Source organism: Oncorhynchus clarkii, chromosome 2 (genome assembly GCF_045791955.1).
Source record: "Oncorhynchus clarkii lewisi isolate Uvic-CL-2024 chromosome 2, UVic_Ocla_1.0, whole genome shotgun sequence".
NCBI classification, from domain to species: domain Eukaryota; kingdom Metazoa; phylum Chordata; class Actinopteri; order Salmoniformes; family Salmonidae; genus Oncorhynchus; species Oncorhynchus clarkii.
Window position 1 is genome coordinate 90,066,493 of NC_092148.1, and position 23,187 is coordinate 90,089,679.

The 23,187-nt window shown below is 48.7% G+C and overlaps 1 protein-coding gene across 11 annotated transcripts in view; it reads right to left on the minus strand.

The window, feature by feature from the left end:
- Nucleotides 1-23,187, minus strand: part of LOC139376083 (pleckstrin homology domain-containing family A member 5-like) — a 238,970-nt gene continuing 215,783 nt past the window's right edge. For 6 of the 11 annotated variants that reach the window (XM_071118271.1, XM_071118288.1, XM_071118254.1 and 3 more), the window contains 6 exons: nt 20,357-20,623; nt 19,938-20,099; nt 19,242-19,375; nt 3,608-3,744; nt 814-940; nt 1-223 (listed from right to left, as the gene is read on the minus strand). In XM_071118271.1, the coding sequence (XP_070974372.1) occupies nt 825-940; nt 3,608-3,744; nt 19,242-19,375; nt 19,938-20,099; nt 20,357-20,623 (816 nt within the window). In that variant the 3' untranslated portion in view covers nt 1-223; nt 814-824. Of the gene's footprint in view, nt 224-813; nt 941-3,607; nt 3,745-19,241; nt 19,376-19,421; nt 19,510-19,937; nt 20,100-20,356; nt 20,624-23,187 lie in introns of those variants that run through there. The other 5 variants (XM_071118296.1, XM_071118262.1, XM_071118279.1 and 2 more) reach the window with 4 other exon arrangements.

The following is a 23,187-nucleotide window of genomic DNA, read 5'->3' on the forward strand; positions in this document are numbered from 1 at the left end:
GGGAAGTGGTGGTGATGTTAAAGGGGGGGGATGTGGCAACATGAACTGACATCATGGCACAGGAGGATGTGATGTCATACTGTAGTAAGGTATAGATTGAACAGAGCATGGCGTGGTCTAGCGGGCCATCAGTCTGTCAGTCCAGTTTGTTGGATTTTGTGCTGGGTGTGTCATGTCCTAGTGAAGAGGTCTTCTCACGTGTAGGTCTTCATTGAGGCCAAGGCTAAAAAGAGAGGGAAAGAAAGAGATTATTTAAAAAGGAGAGAGAGAGCGAGGAAAAGAGAGTGAGAAAGCGTGAGGGAGATGGAGAGAGAGAGAGAACGAGAGAGGACGAGCAACTGGAAACATGGAGTTTACAGGCCTGAGTTTTCTGTCAAAAATGTAGTGTGCACAGACAGGAGAGACTGAACAGAGAGGAGAGACTGAACAGAGAGGAGAGACTGAACAGAGAGGAGAGACTGAACAGAGAGGAGAGACTGAACAGAGAGGAAAGACTGAACAGAGAGGAGAGACTGAACAGAGAGGAGAGACTGAACAGAGGAGAGACTGAACAGAGAGGATAGACCGAACAGAGATGAGAGACCGAACAGAGGAGACTGAACAGAGAGGAGGGACTGAACAGAGAGGAGAGGCCGAACAGAGATGAGAGACCGAACAGAGGAGAGACTGAACAGAGGAGAGACTGAACAGAGAGGAGACTGAACAGAGAGGAGAGACTGAACAGAGGAGAGACTGAACAGAGAGGAGAGACTGAACAGAGAGGAGAGACTGAACAGAGACGGGACTCTTACGGGCGTTCCTACACACACTTACTGCTGCCACTACTAGACACAGATGAAGTGGGAGCCATCAGTGAGCTGGGGGGGGGGCTGTGTGTTAGGAGGTGGAGATGAGGAGGGTTGGGGCTCAGGAGGAGGTGAGGAGGATGACAAGCTGCGCACTGCAAACCACACAGGACGCACACCATGTACATGGACACACACGACGTACAGACACAAGCCGCACACACACACACACACACACACACACACACACACACACACACACACACACACACACACACACACACACACACACACACACACACACACAAGTTGTTTACATTACTATGTTATTATGTTATGCATGTTATGTCATGTTATGCATGTTATGTCATGTTATGTCATGTTATGCATGTTATGTCATGTTATGCATGTTATGTCATGTTATGTCATGTTATGTCATGTTATGCATGTTATGTCATGTTATGCATGCGAACGAATCTATGTTATATCCTGTGGAATAGAACATTAGTTGAAGAAAATATGAAGTCACATATGCAGCATGAATTGATTGCATATTATGAACAAAACTGGACAAATTGCTAAGCTGTGTTCTTATTCTGCGATCCTGTCCTACGTTGTGTCTGAAGGCCTCGGCAACCAGCTCAAAATCAAATCTGATTGGTCACATACACATATTTAGCAGATGTTATTGGTCACATACACATATTTAGCAGATGTTATTGGTCACATACACATATTTAACAGATGTTATTGGTCACATACACATATTTAGCAGATGTTATTGGTCACATACACATATTTAACAGATGTTATTGGTCACATATTTAACAGATGTTATTGGTCACATACACATATTTAACAGATGTTATTGGTCACATACACATATTTAACAGATGTTATTGGTCACATATTTAACAGATGTTATTGGTCACATACACATATTTAACAGATGTTATTGGTCACATACACATATTTAGTTCAGATGTTATTGGTCACATACACATATTTAACAGATGTTATTGGTCACATATTTAACAGATGTTATTGGTCACATACACATATTTAGTTCAGACGTTATTGGTCACATATTTAACAGATGTTATTGGTCCATATTTAACAGATGGTATTGGTCACATATTTAACAGATGTTATTGGTCACATACACATATTTAACAGATGTTATTGGTCACATACACATATTTAGTTCAGATGTTATTGGTCACATACACATATTTAACAGATGTTATTGGTCACATATTTAACAGATGGTATTGGTCACATATTTAACAGATGTTATTGGTCACATACACATATTTAGTTCAGATGTTATTGGTCACATACACATATTTAACAGATGTTATTGGTCACATATTTAACAGATGTTATTGGTCCATATTTAACAGATGGTATTGGTCACATATTTAACAGATGTTATTGGTCACATACACATATTTAACAGATGTTATTGGTCACATACACATATTTAGTTCAGACGTTATTGGTCACATACACATATTTAACAGATGTTATTGGTCACATACACATATTTAGTTCAGATGTTATTGGTCACATACACATATTTAACAGATGTTATTGGTCACATACACATATTTAGTTCAGATGTTATTGGTCACATACACATATTTAGTTCAGACGTTATTGGTCACATATTTAACAGATGTTATTGGTCCATATTTAACAGATGGTATTGGTCACATATTTAACAGATGTTATTGGTCCATACACATATTTAACAGATGTTATTGGTCACATACACATATTTAGTTCAGACGTTATTGGTCACATACACATATTATTCTACATTGTAGAAGACATCAAAACTACGAAATAACACAGCAGAATGCTCAGCATTCTTTGTCCTCCAAACACGACGAGTTGAGTTTTTACCAAAAAGTTCTATTTTGGTTTCATCTGACCATATGACATTCTCCCAATCTTCTTCTGGATCATCCAAATGCTGTCTAGCAGACTTCAGACGGGCCTGGACTGGCTTAAGCAGGGGGACACGTCTGGCACTGCATTATTTGAGTCCCTGGCGGAGTAGTGCGTTACTGATATGCTTTGTTACTTTGGTCCCAGCTCTCTGCAGGTCATTCACTAGGTCCCCCCCGTGTGGTTCTGGGATTTTTGCTCACCGTTCTTGTGATAATTTTGACCCCACGGAGTGTGATCTTGTGTGGAGCCCCAGATCGAGGGAGATTATCAGGGAGATTATCACTCAAAGAACACCATATCTACTGTGAAGCATGGGGGTGGAAACATAGTTGAATGGGAGTGGTCTATCATAGTTGAAGTGTACTTATGATGAAAATTACAGGCCACTCTCATCTTTTTAAGTGGGAGAACTTGCACAATTGGTGGCTGACTAAATACTTATTTGCCCCACTGTATATGTTGACCAGAATACAGTATATACATATGAAGTGGGTAAAACAGCATCTAAACATTATTAAAGTGACCAGTGATTCCATGTCTATCTACATAGGGCAGCAGCCTCTAAGGAGCATGGTAGAGTTGCCGGGTGGTAGCTGGCTAGCGACAATGATTGAAGTTCAGGGCAGGGTGCTGGGCGGAGGCTGGCTAGTGGTCACAGGCGATGTTCTAGTATATCTACTGTACTGTTATACTGTGTTGTAATTAACTATCCTGTCCTATGTGATCCTGTTCTGTACTGTTATACTGTGTTGTAATAAACTATCCTGTCCTATGTGTTCCTGTTCTGTACTGTTATACTGTGTTTTAATAAACTATCCTGTCCTATGTGATCCTGTTCTGTACTGTTATACTGTGTTGTACTGTACCTGCCACCAGCTTGCTGCGTTTGGAGGCCTCAGCAGCCAGTTCATAGGATATGTTGATCATTTTCTCCTGATCCTGAGCTGTGGTTTCCTCCTCAGCCTCCTTCTCTGGACCTGGAGGAGAGAGAACATTCTGCATACTGGAGAGAGAGAGAGAGAGAGAGAGAGAGAGAGAGAGAGAGAGAGAGAGAGAGAGAGAGAGAGAGAGAGAGAGAGAGAGAGAGAGAGAGAGAGAGAGAGAGAGACAGACAGAGAGAGAGACAGAGAGAGAGAGAGAGACAGAGAGAGAGAGAGAGAGAGAGAGACAGAGACAGAGAGAGAGAGACAGAGACACACAGAGAGAGAGAGTGAGACACAGAGAGAGAGAGAGACAGAGAGATAGAGACAGAGCGAGAGAGAGACAGAGAGAGAGAGAGAGAGAGAGAGCGAGAGAGAGAGAGAGAGAGAGAGAGAGAGAGAGAGAGAGAGAGAGAGAGAGAGAGAGAGAGAGAGAGAGAGAGAGAGAGAGAGAGAGAGAGAGAGAGAGAGATGTTAGAGTTAAGGCACACTGTGCCCTCCTCAGCTTCCTCCTCAGGGCTCAGCACATCAGGGGAGAGCACGTTCTGCATATTGGAGAGACAGGACACAGAAATATATTGCATTTGCACAAAACACAATTACCCCAGGACAGGAGACAAAAAAATAAGTATGTTTTATAAATCCAATATCTGACATTTAGAACATAGAATGTGGCAATCTCACGTAAAGCTCACAGCCAATGGACTCTGGATTAGTGGAAACACATTCTCTGGAGTGATGAATCACGCCATCTGGGTTTGGCGGATGCCAGGAGAACACTACCTACCCAAATACACATTGCCAACTGTAAAGTTAGGTGGAGGAGGAGTAATAGTCTGGGGCTGTGTTTCATGGTTCAGGTTAGGCCCCTTCGTTCCAGTGAAGGGACATCTTAACTCTACAGCATACAATGACATTCTAGATGAGTCTGTGCATCCAACTTTGTTGCAACCGTTTTGGGCAAGGCCCTTTCCTGTTTCAGCATGACGATGCACCCGTGCACAAAGCGAGGCTCATACAAAAATGGTTTGTCGAGATCGGTGCGGAAGAACTTGACTGGCCTTGTAAAAAGGAGATTCTGACGGACACAGAGCACAGTTGTGAGACATGTCAGAAATACAGCAAACCTAAGCCCAGACCAGCTGTTGGTTTGCCACTGGCTTCCAAATACAATGAAACAGTGGCTGTAGATCTACATGAGCTGGGACCAAGTGTGTGGTACCTTCACATAGTCCACCACTTCACACGCTTCAGCGCTAGAAGCGTTGTGAATACAAAGAAACCCAGTGTCATCGTAAAGCACTTCATTCATTCCTGGATAAGTGTGCATGGCCCGACCCAGAAATTATACCGTGACAATGGAGGAGAATTCAATAATAATGAAATAAGAGAAATGGCAGAGAAATTCAACATGGAAGTAAAGACAACTGCTGCATACAGTCCATGAAGCAATGGACTTGTGGAGAGACATAATCAGACACTGAAAGTGAAGCAAGACAATGGATGTGACTGGAAAACAGCCCTAGATTGGGCTTTGATGGCAAAAAAACTCAATGCACAATGTTCATAGTTACAGCCCATAGCAACTAGTGTTGGGGCAGAACCCTAATCTTCCCTCTGTACTGGTTGACAAGCCAGCAGCACTAGAAGGGACCAGTGTGAGGGCATGGGGGTGGGACAGCACCTTTCAGCACTAGAAGGGACCAGTGTGAGGGCATGGGGGTGGGACAGCACCTTTCAGCACTAGAAGGGACCAGTGTGAGTGCATGGGGGTGGGACAGCACCTTTCAGCACTAGAAGGGACCAGTGTGAGGGCATGGGGGTGGGACAGCACCTTTCAGCACTAGAAGGGACCAGTGTGAGGGCATGGGGGTGGGACAGCACCTTTCAGCACTAGAAGGGACCAGTGTGAGGGCATGGGGGTGGGACAGCACCTTTCAGCACTAGAAGGGACCAGTGTGAGGGCATGGGGGTGGGACAGCACCTTTCAGCACTAGAAGGGACCAGTGTGAGGGCATGAGGGTGGGACAGCACCTTTCAGCACTAGAAGGGACCAGTGTGAGGGCATGGGGGTGGGACAGCACCTTTCAGCACTAGAAGGGACCAGTGTGAGGGCATGGGGTGGGACAGCACCTTTCAGCACTAGAAGGGACCAGTGTGAGGGCATGGGGGTGGGACAGCACCTTTCAGCACAAGAAGGGACCAGTGTGAGGGCATGGGGGTGGGACAGCACCTTTCAGCACTAGAAGGGACCAGTGTGAGGGCATGGGGGTGGGACAGCACCTTTCAGCACTAGAAGGGACCAGTGTGAGGGCATGGGGGTGGGACAGCACCTTTCAGCACTAGAAGGGACCAGTGTGAGGGCATGGGGGTGGGACAGCACCTTTCAGCACTAGAAGGGACCAGTGTGAGGGCATGGGGGTGGGACAGCACCTTTCAGCACTAGAAGGGACCAGTGTGAGGGCATGGGGGTGGGACAGCACCTTTCAGCACTACGTGCAGTGAGAACTGAAGGAGAGTGTTCAGGGAGAATTCACAGGGCTCTGAGGAAACAGCTTCGACCCACCGAAGAGAAGTACTGGAAACAACGTGTACTACAAACGAGTTGACTGTCAAGAGTGGAAAGGACCGGGAGTAGTCATTGGCCGAGATGGTGTGGTGATATTTGTGAGGCACGGAGGCATCATTGTCAGGGTGCATCACTCAAGATTGCGGAAAGTAAATGATCAAGAAGAAAGAGAGGGGCTGTTGCTGAGAATCAGTCTCTTAATGAAAATAACAAAAAGGACACGGTAACAGACACAAACCTACCAGATGTCTCATCCAATGATATGGACACTGAAACAGGAAATGGAGTAGAGACCTTCAACCTTCAACCATGCCACTGGTAATACTGTTGAGCATTCAAATGAGGAAAACATTCAACAGCCACATGTGTTAAGACAACGTGGTTGTTCCAATCTGAAAACTGGACAAACTGTTAAATACATGGACAGAGAAAGTGGTATTCCACACACAGCAACCGTCCTTGGACGAGCAGGAAAAGCCAAAGGAAAACACCAGAACTGGTCCAACTTGCAGTACTCTGAACCAGCTACACTTTCTGGTACAACAGGGTCAGCTGACCTGTCACTTGCAGATCATCTCAGAATTGAACCAATGGAAAATCGAGAAAAACAGAATGACATTCAAAATGATGATGTACTTGAAACAAAGGACGTGTCATTTGACTCTGCTAAGCTAGATGAGCTCAGTAGTTGGAGGAAAAATTGAGTGTTTGAGGAAGTCGAAGACATTGACTAATAAATGTTTCTCATCAAGGTGTGTGTGTTCCCTTAAAGAATCCTTAACTGGAATAGTGTCTAAAGCACATCTAGAGGTTTAGAGGAGCTGGCTGCTAAACAACTCCCAAACGACTCATCTAGTGGCTAGAGATTTAGAGGAGCTGGCTGCTAAACAACTCCCAAACGACTCATCTAGTGGCTAGAGGTTTAGAGGAGCCGTCTGCTAAACAACTCCCAAACGACTCATCTAGTGGCTAGAGGTTTAGAGGAGCTGGCTGCTAAACAACTCCCAAACGACTCACCGACATGCGCCTCAGAGTCACTCAGATTGCTGATGTCAGTGATCTGCCAGAAACAATGGAAACTTAATTCCGTAGACATCAAATCGGCATTTTTGCAGGGAACAGATATGTCAAGGGACATTCACATCCGACCTCCGCCTGAAGCTAAGAGTGAAGGAACACTGTGGAAACTTTAAAAAAAAGTGTGTGTGTGGACTGGCAGATGCATCACTCTACTGGTACAACAAAGTCAAGGCAACAAATGCTGAATACAGGTGGAAAAATGTCACAAGTGGATCCTGCAGTCTTCTATTGGCTTGATCAAGACTGCAATGTGACTGGAGTATTTGCCTGTCATGCTGATGACTTCATCTGGGGGGTGGCTCACAGACCTTTGCCTGTCATGCTGATGACTTCATCTGGGGGGTGGCTCACAGACCTTTGCCTGTCATGTTGATGACTTCATCTGGGGGGTGGCTCACAGATCTTTGCCTGTCATGCTGATGACTTCATCTGGGGGGTGGCTCACAGACCTTTGCCTGTCATGTTGATGACTTCATCTGGGGGGTGGCTCACAGACCTTTGCCTGTCATGCTGATGACTTCATCTGGGGGGTGGCTCACAGACCTTTGCTACAACTGTGATTCCACACCTCAAAGCTGTTTTCCTGGTCGGCCGTGAGGAGCATGATAATTGTTATGTTGGCATAGAGTTTATTACAGTTGCTGGAACAATACTGATGCAACAGGAGAGCTATATAAATAATCTTCAACCCATTCACATCGATTCTTCAAGGAATTCCTCTCTGTGTGGAATTGAAGCTGATCAATTGAGGTCGAAGATAGGACACATTTTTACGGGTTGCTAGACAGAGTAGACCTGATGTAATGTTTGATGGTTGCAACTTGGCATCCTAACACGAAACACGCCACTGTACAAACCATTCATGAGGCGAACAAAGTTGTTCGTAAACTGAAATCACAACAAGTGACTTTAAAGTTTCAGCATGTTGGAAAAGATGACTCCTTTGAAACTAGTTGTCTTCAGTGCTTCGCTAGGGAACCTTACAGACGGAGGCACACGAGGTGGACGTCTCATCGTGTTAATGGGTGAAGGAGGAAGATTCTCACCTATCTGTTGGCGGTGAAAAAGGATCAGAAGGGTTGTCTGAAACACACTTGCTGGAGAAACACTTGCTCTTGCGGATGGAATTGACAATGCTATCTTTCCTGCAACTCTGTTCTCAGAGCTTACCACTGGTGAGACAAAACAGCACATTCTACCTGTAGTGTGTGTCACTGACAACTACTCCTTAGTTGATGCTGTGACGTCAACCAAGTCTGTCACAGAGAAAAGACTTGGTCTTGAGATTAGCAGCATCGAGGAACTTATTCAAGCACAGAGAATCCAGCGGATTCTGTGGTCGACCACAAAGGCTTGCTGACTATCTGACTTAAAAAGGGAGCATCAGGTCTTGTGCTCCTACAGGCTCTCAGTAATGGAAAGTGGCAGCTTGAGTAATACAAATAAAAACTGTCACACAACCGATTTGTAATGAGGAACTTGAACATTTGATTATGTTGTTGATGTTTCATGTTTCTGTTATTACGGGGCTATCACTCAGTCAAGAGTGCACCTGCGCAGGAAGTCTTGATGTTGATGGAACCTAGCCTCGAGTGGAATGGCTACTTTGTAGTGTGTTCAGACAGTATCGTACACTTTGTTAAACTGGAACCTTGTCATTGTGTCATTTCAAATGAACGTCTACAGTGCCTTGTTCAGGGGCAGAACGACAGATTTCTACCTTGTCAGCTCGGGGATTTGATCCAGCAACCATTCAGTTACTGGCCCAACACTCTAACCACTAGGCTACCTACCGTCCCTACACTCTAACTACTAGGCTATCTGCCGCCCCAAACATAAAATACTATAAGATGTTGTCAGGATCATGTATAGTTCCCAGATCATAGTGTCTTAAAGGAGACATGTATCAGGCTAAAAAGGGCCTAAAATGGACACTTTCATCATGATTTTCTCAAAAATAGTTTGTGTTACAAATGTAAAAAGCCCGTTGAAACATCCTTCCTCCCAGTGAAGCACTTATTTGACAGAACAATCGGAGAAATAATTTTCTGCTCCTGCTGTTGTGGAATAACCCCATAGACGAGGATGAGCCAATGAGCCCGTCTTCCTATAACTCCTTCCACCAGCCACCACTGGCACTGATCTGAATGGAAAGAGCAAGAAGAACGCATGTGTTGTTGGGACAGCTGGATCCGGAGGGGACACAGGTGACCTGTCCAGCTGGTAAATACCAACCCTGTCCAGCTGGTCAATACCAACCCTGTCCAGCTGGTCAATACTAACCCTGTCCAGCTGGTCAATACCAACCGTGTACAACTGGTCAATACCAACCCTGACCAGCTGGTCAACGCCAACCCTGTCCAGCTGGTCAATACCAACCCTGTCCAGCTGGTCAATACCAACCGTGTCCAACTGGTCAATACCAACCCTGTCAAGCTGGTCAATACCAACCCTGTCCAACTGGTCAATACCAACCCTGTCCAACTGGTCAATACCAACCCTGACCAGCTGGTCAATACCAACCCTGTCCAGCTGGTCAACACCAACCCTGTCCAGCTGGTCAATACCAACCCTGTCCAAAATGGTCAATACCAACCCTGTCCAACTGGTCAATACCAACCCTGTCCAACTGGTCAATAACAACCCTGACCAGCTGGTCAATACCAACCCGGTCCAGCTGGTCTATACCAACCCTGTCCAACTGGTCAATACCAACCCTGTCCAACTGGTCAATACCAACCGTGTCCAACTGGTCAATACCAACCCTGACCAACTGGTCAATGCCAACCCTGACCAACTGGTCAATACCAACCCTGGTCACCTGGTCAATACTAACCCTGTCCAGCTGGTCAATGCCAACCCTGACCAACTGGTCAATGCCAACCCTGTCCAGTTGGTCAATACCAACCCTGACCAGCTGGTACATACCAACCCTGTCCAGCTGGTCTATACCAACCGTGTCCAACTGGTCAATACCAACCCTGTCCAACTGGTCAATACCAACCCTGTCCAGCTGGTCTATACCAACCGTGTCCAACTGGTCAATACCAACCCTGTCCAACTGGTCAATACCAACCCTGACCAGCTGGTCAATACCAACCCTGTCCAGCTGGTCAATACCAACCCTGGTCACCTGGTAAATACCAACCCTGTCCAGCTGGTCAATACCAACCCTGTCCAACTGGTCAATACCAACCCTGTCCAACTGGTCAATACCAACCCTGTCCAGGTGGTCAATACTAACCCTGTCCAACTGGTCAATACTAACCCTGTCCAACTGGTCAATACTAACCCTGTCCAGCTGGTCAATACCAACCCTGTCCAGCTGGTCAATACCAACCCTGTCCAGCTGGTCAATACCAACCCTGGTCACCTGGTAAATACCAACCCTGTCCAACTGGTCAATACTAACCCTGTCCAGCTGGTCAATACCAACCGTGTCCAACTGGTCAACACCAACCCTGACCAGCTGGTCAACGCCAACCCTGTCCAACTGGTCAACACCAACCCTGTCCAGCTGGTCAATACCAACCCTGTCCAGCTGGTCAATACCAACCGTGTCCAACTGGTCAATACCAACCCTGTCCAGCTGGTCAATACTAACCCTGTCCAACTGGTCAATACTAACCCTGTCCAGCTGGTCAATACCAACCCTGTCCAGCTGGTCAATACCAACCCTGTCCAGCTGGTCAATACCAACCCTGGTCACCTGGTAAATACCAACCCTGTCCAACTGGTCAATACTAACCCTGTCCAGCTGGTCAATACCAACCGTGTCCAACTGGTCAACACCAACCCTGACCAGCTGGTCAACGCCAACCCTGTCCAACTGGTCAACACCAACCCTGTCCAGCTGGTCAATACCAACCCTGTCCAGCTGGTCAATACCAACCGTGTCCAACTGGTCAATACCAACCCTGTCCAGCTGGTCAATACCAACCCTGTCCAGCTGGTCAATACCAACCGTGTCCAACTGGTCAATACCAACCCTGTCCAGCTGGTCAATATCAACCCTGTCCAGCTGGTCAATACCAACCCTGTCCAACTGGTCAATACCAACCCTGTCCAACTGGTCAATACCAACCCTGTCCAGCTGGTCAATACCAACCCTGTCCAGCTGGTCAACACCAACCCTGTCCAGCTGGTCAATACCAACCCTGTCCAAAATGGTCAATACCAACCCTGTCCAACTGGTCAATACCAACCCTGTCCAACTGGTCAATAACAACCCTGACCAGCTGGTCAATACCAACCCTGTCCAGCTGGTCTATACCAACCCTGTCCAGCTGGTCTATACCAACCCTGTCCAACTGGTCAATACCAACCCTGTCCAACTGGTCAATACCAACCCTGTCCAGCTGGTCAATACCAACCCTGGTCACCTGGTAAATACCAACCCTGTCCAGCTGGTCAATACCAACCCTGTCCAACTGGTCAATACCAACCCTGTCCAGCTGGTCAATACCAACCGTGTCCAACTGGTCAATACCAACCCTGTCCAGCTGGTCAATACCAACCCTGTCCAGCTGGTCAATACCAACCCTGTCCAGCTGGTCAATACCAACCCTGTCCAACTGGTCAATACCAACCCTGTCCAACTGGTCAATACCAACCCTGACAAGCTGGTCAATACCAACCGTGTCCAGCTGGTCAACACCAACCCTGTCCAGCTGGTCAATGCCAACCCTGACCAACTGGTCAATGCCAACCCTGTCCAGTTGGTCAATACCAACCCTGACCAGCTGGTACATACCAACCCTGTCCAGCTGGTCTATACCAACCGTGTCCAACTGGTCAATACCAACCCTGTCCAACTGGTCAATACCAACCCTGTCCAGCTGGTCTATACCAACCGTGTCCAACTGGTCAATACCAACCCTGTCCAACTGGTCAATACCAACCCTGACCAGCTGGTCAATACCAACCCTGTCCAGCTGGTCAATACCAACCCTGGTCACCTGGTAAATACCAACCCTGTCCAGGTGGTCAATACTAACCCTGTCCAACTGGTCAATACTAACCCTGTCCAACTGGTCAATACTAACCCTGTCCAGCTGGTCAATACCAACCCTGTCCAGCTGGTCAATACCAACCCTGTCCAGCTGGTCAATACCAACCCTGGTCACCTGGTAAATACCAACCCTGTCCAACTGGTCAATACTAACCCTGTCCAGCTGGTCAATACCAACCGTGTCCAACTGGTCAACACCAACCCTGACCAGCTGGTCAACGCCAACCCTGTCCAACTGGTCAACACCAACCCTGTCCAGCTGGTCAATACCAACCCTGTCCAGCTGGTCAATACCAACCGTGTCCAACTGGTCAATACCAACCCTGTCCAGCTGGTCAATACTAACCCTGTCCAACTGGTCAATACTAACCCTGTCCAGCTGGTCAATACCAACCCTGTCCAGCTGGTCAATACCAACCCTGTCCAGCTGGTCAATACCAACCCTGGTCACCTGGTAAATACCAACCCTGTCCAACTGGTCAATACTAACCCTGTCCAGCTGGTCAATACCAACCGTGTCCAACTGGTCAACACCAACCCTGACCAGCTGGTCAACGCCAACCCTGTCCAACTGGTCAACACCAACCCTGTCCAGCTGGTCAATACCAACCCTGTCCAGCTGGTCAATACCAACCGTGTCCAACTGGTCAATACCAACCCTGTCCAGCTGGTCAATACCAACCCTGTCCAGCTGGTCAATACCAACCGTGTCCAACTGGTCAATACCAACCCTGTCCAGCTGGTCAATACCAACCCTGTCCAGCTGGTCAATACCAACCCTGTCCAACTGGTCAATACCAACCCTGTCCAACTGGTCAATACCAACCCTGTCCAGCTGGTCAATACCAACCCTGTCCAGCTGGTCAACACCAACCCTGTCCAGCTGGTCAATACCAACCCTGTCCAAAATGGTCAATACCAACCCTGTCCAACTGGTCAATACCAACCCTGTCCAACTGGTCAATAACAACCCTGACCAGCTGGTCAATACCAACCCTGTCCAGCTGGTCTATACCAACCCTGTCCAGCTGGTCTATACCAACCCTGTCCAACTGGTCAATACCAACCCTGTCCAACTGGTCAATACCAACCCTGTCCAGCTGGTCAATACCAACCCTGGTCACCTGGTAAATACCAACCCTGTCCAGCTGGTCAATACCAACCCTGTCCAACTGGTCAATACCAACCCTGTCCAGCTGGTCAATACCAACCGTGTCCAACTGGTCAATACCAACCCTGTCCAGCTGGTCAATACCAACCCTGTCCAGCTGGTCAATACCAACCCTGTCCAGCTGGTCAATACCAACCCTGTCCAACTGGTCAATACCAACCCTGTCCAACTGGTCAATACCAACCCTGACAAGCTGGTCAATACCAACCGTGTCCAGCTGGTCAACACCAACCCTGTCCAGCTGGTCAATGCCAACCCTGTCCAAAATGGTCAATACCAACCCTGTCCAACTGGTCAATACCAACCCTGTCCAACTGGTCAATAACAACCCTGACCAGCTGGTCAATACCAACCCTGTCCAGCTGGTCTATACCAACCCTGTCCAACTGGTCAATACCAACCCTGTCCAACTGGTCAATACCAACCCTGTCCAGCTGGTCAATACCAACCCTGGTCACCTGGTAAATACCAACCCTGTCCAGCTGGTCAATACCAACCCTGTCCAACTGGTCAATACCAACCCTGTCCAGCTGGTCAATACCAACCCTGTCCAGCTGGTCAATACCAACCCTGTCCAGCTGGTCAATACCAACCGTGTCCAACTGGTCAATACCAACCCTGTCCAGCTGGTCAATACCAACCCTGTCCAGCTGGTCAATACCAACCGTGTCCAACTGGTCAATACCAACCCTGTCCAGCTGGTCAATACCAACCCTGTCCAACTGGTCAATACCAACCCTGTCCAACTGGTCAATACCAACCCTGACCAGCTGGTCAATACCAACCCTGTCCAGCTGGTCAACACCAACCCTGTCCAGCTGGTCAATACCAACCCTGTCCAAAATGGTCAATACCAACCCTGTCCAACTGGTCAATACCAACCCTGTCCAACTGGTCAATAACAACCCTGACCAGCTTGTCAATACCAACCCGGTCCAGCTGGTCTATACCAACCCTGTCCAACTGGTCAATACCAACCGTGTCCAACTGGTCAATACCAACCCTGACCAACTGGTCAATGCCAACCCTGACCAACTGGTCAATACCAACCCTGGTCACCTGGTCAATACTAACCCTGTCCAGCTGGTCAATGCCAACCCTGACCAACTGGTCAATGCCAACCCTGTCCAGTTGGTCAATACCAACCCTGACCAGCTGGTACATACCAACCCTGTCCAGCTGGTCTATACCAACCGTGTCCAACTGGTCAATACCAACCCTGTCCAACTGGTCAATACCAACCCTGTCCAGCTGGTCTATACCAACCGTGTCCAACTGGTCAATACCAACCCTGTCCAACTGGTCAATACCAACCCTGACCAGCTGGTCAATACCAACCCTGTCCAGCTGGTCAATACCAACCCTGGTCACCTGGTAAATACCAACCCTGTCCAGCTGGTCAATACCAACCCTGTCCAACTGGTCAATACCAACCCTGTCCAACTGGTCAATACCAACCCTGTCCAGCTGGTCAATACTAACCCTGGCCAACTGGTCAATACTAACCCTGTCCAACTGGTCAATACTAACCCTGTCCAGCTGGTCAATACCAACCCTGTCCAGCTGGTCAATACCAACCCTGTCCAGCTGGTCAATACCAACCCTGGTCACCTGGTAAATACCAACCCTGTCCAACTGGTCAATACTAACCCTGTCCAGCTGGTCAATACCAACCGTGTCCAACTGGTCAACACCAACCCTGACCAGCTGGTCAACGCCAACCCTGTCCAACTGGTCAATACCAACCCTGTCCAGCTGGTCAATACCAACCCTGTCCAGCTGGTCAATACCAACCGTGTCCAACTGGTCAATACCAACCCTGTCCAGCTGGTCAATACCAACCCTGTCCAGCTGGTCAATACCAACCGTGTCCAACTGGTCAATACCAACCCTGTCCAGCTGGTCAATACCAACCCTGTCCAGCTGGTCAATGCCAACCCTGTCCAACTGGTCAATACCAACCCTGTCCAACTGGTCAATACCAACCCTGACCAGCTGGTCAATACCAACCCTGTCCAGCTGGTCAACACCAACCCTGTCCAGCTGGTCAATACCAACCCTGTCCAAAATGGTCAATACCAACCCTGTCCAACTGGTCAATACCAACCCTGTCCAACTGGTCAATAACAACCCTGACCAGCTGGTCAATACCAACCCTGTCCAGCTGGTCTATACCAACCCTGTCCAACTGGTCAATACCAACCCTGTCCAACTGGTCAATACCAACCCTGTCCAGCTGGTCAATTCCAACCCTGGTCACCTGGTAAATACCAACCCTGTCCAGCTGGTCAATACCAACCCTGTCCAACTGGTCAATACCAACCCTGTCCAGCTGGTCAATACCAACCGTGTCCAACTGGTCAATACCAACCCTGTCCAGCTGGTCAATACCAACCCTGTCCAGCTGGTCAATACCAACCCTGTCCAACTGGTCAATACCAACCCTGTCCAGCTGGTCAATACCAACCCTGTCCAGCTGGTCAATACCAACCCTGTCCAACTGGTCAATACCAACCCTGTCCAACTGGTCAATACCAACCCTGACCAGCTGGTCAATACCAACCCTGTCCAGCTGGTCAACACCAACCCTGTCCAGCTGGTCAATGCCAACCCTGTCCAAAATGGTCAATACCAACCCTGTCCAACTGGTCAATACCAACCCTGTCCAACTGGTCAATAACAACCCTGACCAGCTGGTCAATACCAACCCTGTCCAGCTGGTCTATACCAACCCTGTCCAACTGGTCAATACCAACCCTGTCCAACTGGTCAATACCAACCCTGTCCAGCTGGTCAATACCAACCCTGGTCACCTGGTAAATACCAACCCTGTCCAGCTGGTCAATACCAACCCTGTCCAACTGGTCAATACCAACCCTGTCCAACTGGTCAATACCAACCCTGTTCAGCTGGTCAATACTAACCCTGTCCAACTGGTCAATACTAACCCTGTCCAACTGGTCAATACTAACCCTGTCCAGCTGGTCAATACCAACCCTGTCCAGCTGGTCAATACCAACCCTGTCCAGCTGGTCAATACCAACCCTGGTCACCTGGTAAATACCAACCCTGTCCAACTGGTCAATACTAACCCTGTCCAGCTGGTCAATACCAACCGTGTCCAACTGGTCAATACCAACCCTGACCAGCTGGTCAACGCCAACCCTGTCCAACTGGTCAATACCAACCCTGTCCAGCTGGTCAATACCAACCCTGTCCAGCTGGTCAATACCAACCGTGTCCAACTGGTCAATACCAACCCTGTCCAGCTGGTCAATACCAACCCTGTCCAGCTGGTCAATACCAACCGTGTCCAACTGGTCAATACCAACCCTGTCCAGCTGGTCAATACCAACCCTGTCCAGCTGGTCAATACCAACCCTGTCCAACTGGTCAATACCAACCCTGTCCAACTGTTCAATACCAACCCTGACCAGCTGGTCAATACCAACCCTGTCCAGCTGGTCAACACCAACCCTGTCCAGCTGGTCAATACCAACCCTGTCCAAAATGGTCAATACCAACCCTGTCCAACTGGTCAATAACAACCCTGACCAGCTGGTCAATACCAACCCTGTCCAGCTGGTCTATACCAACCCTGTCCAACTGGCCAATACCAACCCTGTCCAACTGGTCAATACCAACCGTGTCCAACTGGTCAATACCAACCCTGACCAACTGGTCAATGCCAACCCTGACCAACTGGTCAATACCAACCCTGGTCACCTGGTCAATACTAACCCTGTCCAGCTGGTCAATGCCAACCCTGACCAACTGGTCAATGCCAACCCTGTCCAGTTGGTCAATACCAACCCTGACCAGCTGGTACATACCAACCCTGTCCAGCTGGTCTATACCAACCGTGTCCAACTGGTCAATACCAACCCTGTCCAACTGGTCAATACCAACCCTGTCCAGCTGGTCTATACCAACCATGTCCAACTGGTCAATACCAACCCTGACCAGCTGGTCAATACCAACCCTGGTCACCTGGTCAATACCAACCCTGTCCAACTGGTCAATACCAACCCTGTCTAGCTGGTCAATACCAACCCTGTCTAGCTAGTCAACACCAACCCTGTCCAGCTGGTCAACACCAACCCTGTCCAACTGGTCAATACCAACCCTGTACAGCTGGTAAATACTAAACCTGTCCAGCTGGTCAATACCAACCCTGTCTAGCTGGTCAATACCAACCCTGTCTAGCTGGTCAATACCAACCCTGGTCACCTGGTCAACACCAACCCTGTCCAGCTGGTCAATACCAACCCTGTCTAGCTGGTCAATACCAACCCTGTCTAGCTGGTCAACACCAACCCTGTCTAGCTGGTCAACACCAACCCTGTCCAGCTGGTCAATACCAACCCTGTCCAGCTGGTCAATACCAACCGTGTCCAACTGGTCAATACCAACCCTGTCCAGCTGGTCAATACCAACCCTGTCCAGCTGGTCAATACCAACCCTGTCCAACTGGTCAATACCAACCCTGTCCAACTGTTCAATACCAACCCTGACCAGCTGGTCAATACCAACCCTGTCCAGCTGGTCAACACCAACCCTGTCCAGCTGGTCAATACCAACCCTGTCCAAAATGGTCAATACCAACCCTGTCCAACTGGTCAATACCAACCCTGTCCAACTGGTCAATAACAACCCTGACCAGCTGGTCAATACCAACCCTGTCCAGCTGGTCTATACCAACCCTGTCCAACTGGCCAATACCAACCCTGTCCAACTGGTCAATACCAACCGTGTCCAACTGGTCAATACCAACCCTGACCAACTGGTCAATGCCAACCCTGACCAACTGGTCAATACCAACCCTGGTCACCTGGTCAATACTAACCCTGTCCAGCTGGTCAATGCCAACCCTGACCAACTGGTCAATGCCAACCCTGTCCAGTTGGTCAATACCAACCCTGACCAGCTGGTACATACCAACCCTGTCCAGCTGGTCTATACCAACCGTGTCCAACTGGTCAATACCAACCCTGTCCAACTGGTCAATACCAACCCTGTCCAGCTGGTCTATACCAACCATGTCCAACTGGTCAATACCAACCCTGACCAGCTGGTCAATACCAACCCTGGTCACCTGGTCAATACCAACCCTGTCCAACTGGTCAATACCAACCCTGTCTAGCTGGTCAATACCAACCCTGTCTAGCTGGTCAACACCAACCCTGTCCAGCTGGTCAACACCAACCCTGTCCAACTGGTCAATACCAACCCTGTACAGCTGGTAAATACTAAACCTGTCCAGCTGGTCAATACCAACCCTGTCTAGCTGGTCAATACCAACCCTGTCTAGCTGGTCAATACCAACCCTGGTCACCTGGTCAACACCAACCCTGTCCAGCTGGTCAATACCAACCCTGTCTAGCTGGTCAATACCAACCCTGTCTAGCTGGTCAACACCAACCCTGTCTAGCTGGTCAACACCAACCCTGTCCAGCTGGTCAACACCAACCCTGACCAACTGGAATGAATGACATTTCAGACAGATTTGGAAAGGAACAGAAAGACACATAGACTTCCGTGTCTCTATTTTTTTGGTTTTCTAAACATAAATGAAGGTCAAGTATTACTGTACTCGCAGTTTGATAGAGGTTGTGATTGGATGATCCCATTTCCTGAGACTACAGTTAGACCACTGAGTGGAACAGGTCTGTACTGCTGAGTGGTGTGTTTACTTACTTTAATGTATACAGTAGTTCTTGGTGGGTGTGTGTGCGTGTGTGTTAGCTACCTGTTTTTGGCGATGAGGGCTTTGATGCGGTCCACTTTCTTTTGTTTGTCAGCCTCCTGCTCTGGACTGAGAGACTCCTCTGGATCTGACTCCACATAACGCTCTGGAATCAACACCTTCTCAGGGACTGAAAGCTGGAGAGAGAAGGAGAGGGAGAGGAGAAGAGGGAGGGAGAGAGGGATTAGTATCAGGGCTGAGGACTGAGAGACTCCTCTGGATCTGACTCCACATAACGCTCTGGAATCAACACCTTCTCAGGGACTGACAGCTAGAGAGAGAAGGAGAGGGAGAGGAGAAGAGGGAGGGAGAGAGGAGTGGAAAGAGAGGGATTAGTATCAGGGCTGAGGACTGAGAGCCTCCTCTGGATCTGACTCTCAGGGACTGACAGCTACTAGAGAGAGAGAGAGATTGAGATAAAATCCATATTATATCAGCAGTTGTCAGAGTGCTAACAGTAACTTAACCTAGACCCCTAAGAACAGGCAGAAGCACACTGGCCAGGAAAACTCCTCAGAGAGAAGAAGCCTACAGAGGAACCAGGCTCAGAGGAAAGAAACCTAGAGAGGAACCAGGCTCAGAGGGTAGAAACCTAGAGAGGAACCAGGCTCAGAGGGAAGAAACCTAGAGAGGAACCAGGCTCAGAGGGAAGAAACCTAGAGAGGAACTGGCTCAGAAGGGAGGCTCATCCATACATACCTCTCTGTCCATGTTGTAGTGGTCAGTGTGTGTGGCCTCTTTAAGGCGTGCTATCTCCTCGGCCGGCGTCTCCTGCTCTCTGACCACTTCCTGTTCTCTGAGTGACGCCTCCAACTCCAGGATGTCACTGCTCATCCCCTCGCCACGCTGACGACGGTTCTGCTGGGAACACAACAACACTTTATCTCCATGAACGAAACCCTGGCGTGTGAACCAACATGTATCTGTTCTGAGATCTGGCACCGCAGGGTTGGGGTCGATTAAAATGGTTTCAATCAGGAGCTTCAAATAGATTAAGGAATTTACTGTACTTCCGACTTGAACTGTATTTAAAATGATATTGTTTCCAATCCCGCAGCACTGTACATGTGGTGCGTGTACCCAGAGACCTATATATCGATGGCTCTGTGTGTACCTACCTGCACGCTGCGGAAGGGGTTCTCCTTGGTGAACGAAGGGCTACGTGACGGTGTTGATGTGGTACTGTGGCTGTGTGTGGTGTAGTCCTGCGGGCTGTTGCAGCTACTTCCTGCCAGGATGTGAAGCCCCTTCTTCTTCTCTCTTAGCGCCCCCTGTTGGTGTCTCCTGATCCTCTCCAGCTGCTCCTCTACACTCATCCTGGATCTGCCACTGTCCTTCTCCACAGCCCCACCAGACAGCTGGTCTACTGCACTATGGGGTCGCTCCTATAGGAGGGAGAGAGAGAGAGAGAGGGAGGGAGGAAGGGACATGGTTAGAGAGAGTCACAGTACACTCATCCTGGATCTGCCACTGTCCTTCTCCACAGCCCCACCAGACAGCTGGTCTACTGCACTATGGGGTCGCTCCTATAGGAGGGAGAGAGAGAGAGAGAGAGGGAGGAAGGGACATGGTTAGAGAGTGTCACAGTACACTCATCCTAGATCTGCCACTGTCCTTCTCCACAGCCCCACCAGACAGCTGCTCTACTGCACTATGGGGTCGCTCCTTTAGGAGGGAGAGAGAGAGAGAGAGGGAGGGAGGAAGGGACATGGTTAGAGAGAGTCACAGTACACTCATCCTGGATCTGCCACTGTCCTTCTCCACAGCCCCACCAGACAGCTGGTCTACTGCACTATGGGGTCGCTCCTATAGGAGGGAGAGAGAGAGAGAGGGAGGGAGGAAGGGACATGGTTAGAGAGAGTCACAGTACACTCATCCTGGATCTGCCACTGTCCTTCTCCACAGACCCACCAGACAGCTGGTCTACTGCACTATGGGGTCGCTCCTATAGGAGGGAGAGAGAGAGAGAGGGAGGGAGGAAGGGACATGGTTAGAGAGAGTCACAGTACACTCATCCTGGATCTGCCACTGTCCTTCTCCACAGCCCCACCAGACAGCTGGTCTACAGCACTATGGGGTCGCTCCTATAGGAGGGAGAGAGAGAGAGAGAGAGGGAGGGACATGGTTAGAGAGAGTCACAGTACACTCATCCTGGATCTGCCACTGTCCTTCTCCACAGCCCCACCAGACAGCTGGTCTACAGCACTATGGGGGGAATAGAGAGACTTGCTCACAGTAGGACACAGCATTGCACACGGCGTGCACATGGTGCACACACACACACACACACACACACACACACACACACACACACACACACACACACACACACACACACACACACACACACACACACACACACACAGGGATGATGCGAACGCCTGTAATCTCCTGCGGTAAGAAATGACTGATGATGTCAACTCTGAGAAGTTCACTCTCTCCCTCTCAGGTCTGTTCTGTGCTAGAGGGGTTGGGGCCATGGAGGAACTGAGCTGGACAACGTTGCTGTGCGTGTGTCCTGGACCGGATCCTGGCCCTGAGGAGTGGGCCCAACGGCCTGCTGTCAGAACCACTCACTGGATCTCCTCTCTGCTCAACTGAGACAGACTGAGACACACTCCTAGCTCCTATCACTGCAGGCTATGTAGCTGAAATAGACCACAACCTACAGGGACCGGTGACTGAGTGTGTGCGCGCTGTCGGGGAGCAGCTCAAGTTTATGAGGTATGCATGCGCACAAAACACACACACGCCACACCCACATGCACACACACCACACACACAGCTGGCAAACAGGAAAAGTGGGCACAGACAGAAGTCAGCTACACCCTGTCATCCATAACCAGCCTAATAACATGGTGAGTCACTGGAGGGCTTTGGTACTTAGAAATGTGTATAAATCAAGGTTTTCTAAATTTAATTCCAGCCCTGTAGGAGAGCATGAGTCACAGTCCCACCCTAGACCCAGTGTGTGTGTGTGTGTGTGTGTGTGTGTGTGTCAGTGGCAAACCATGACAATAGGACCTAAAATGGACACTTTCATCATGATTTTTCTCAAAATCGTTGTTACGATGTGATATGACGTAGGCCAATGTCATAAGGCCCAGTGCTGAAGTTGAGCCGGATCCTGCCCGTTCAGCATCACCACCTCCACGAGCAAGTAGACCTACTATGGACTCGGCGGGAGAGGGGGACGGGGAGCCGGGGCATCCACCAAACGGAGGCTCAGTTCAAGAACAACCAAACATATAAACCCGTGGTTTGTCATGCAGAATTCAAAGCTGGGTGGTAAAAACAACAGGCAAAAAGGTAGGAAGGTTGGTTGTAGAAAAGACAGGATGGATTTTAAACAGTGGATCGTGCAGTAATATCCTCCACCTCTGATGTCAAAGGGTTTTTAAACATGCCCGAACCAAGACGCGTTTAGTGGCAGCAAGCCTTGTAGACAAGGCTAAAGACGGCACCCAGGTTAACATAGAGGTTAACACAGGTGAACATTGTATACTACTAGGAGACATGTCACCACCATAGATAGTATACTACTAGGAGACATGTCACCACCATAGATAGTATACTACTAGGAGACATGTCACCACCATAGATAGTATACTACTAGGAGACATTTCACCACCATAGATAGTATACTACTAGGAGACATGTCACCACCATAGATAGTATACTACTAGGAGACATTTCACCACCATAGATAGTATACTACTAGGAGACATTTCACCACCATAGATAGTATACTACTACGGGAGCCTTTTCACCACCATAGATAGTATACTACTAGGAGACATTTCACCACCATAGATAGTATACTACTAGGAGACATTTCACCACCATAGATAGTATACTACTACGGGAGCCTTTTCACCACCATAGATAGTATACTACTAGGAGACATTTCACCACCATAGATAGTATACTACTAGGAGACATGTCACCA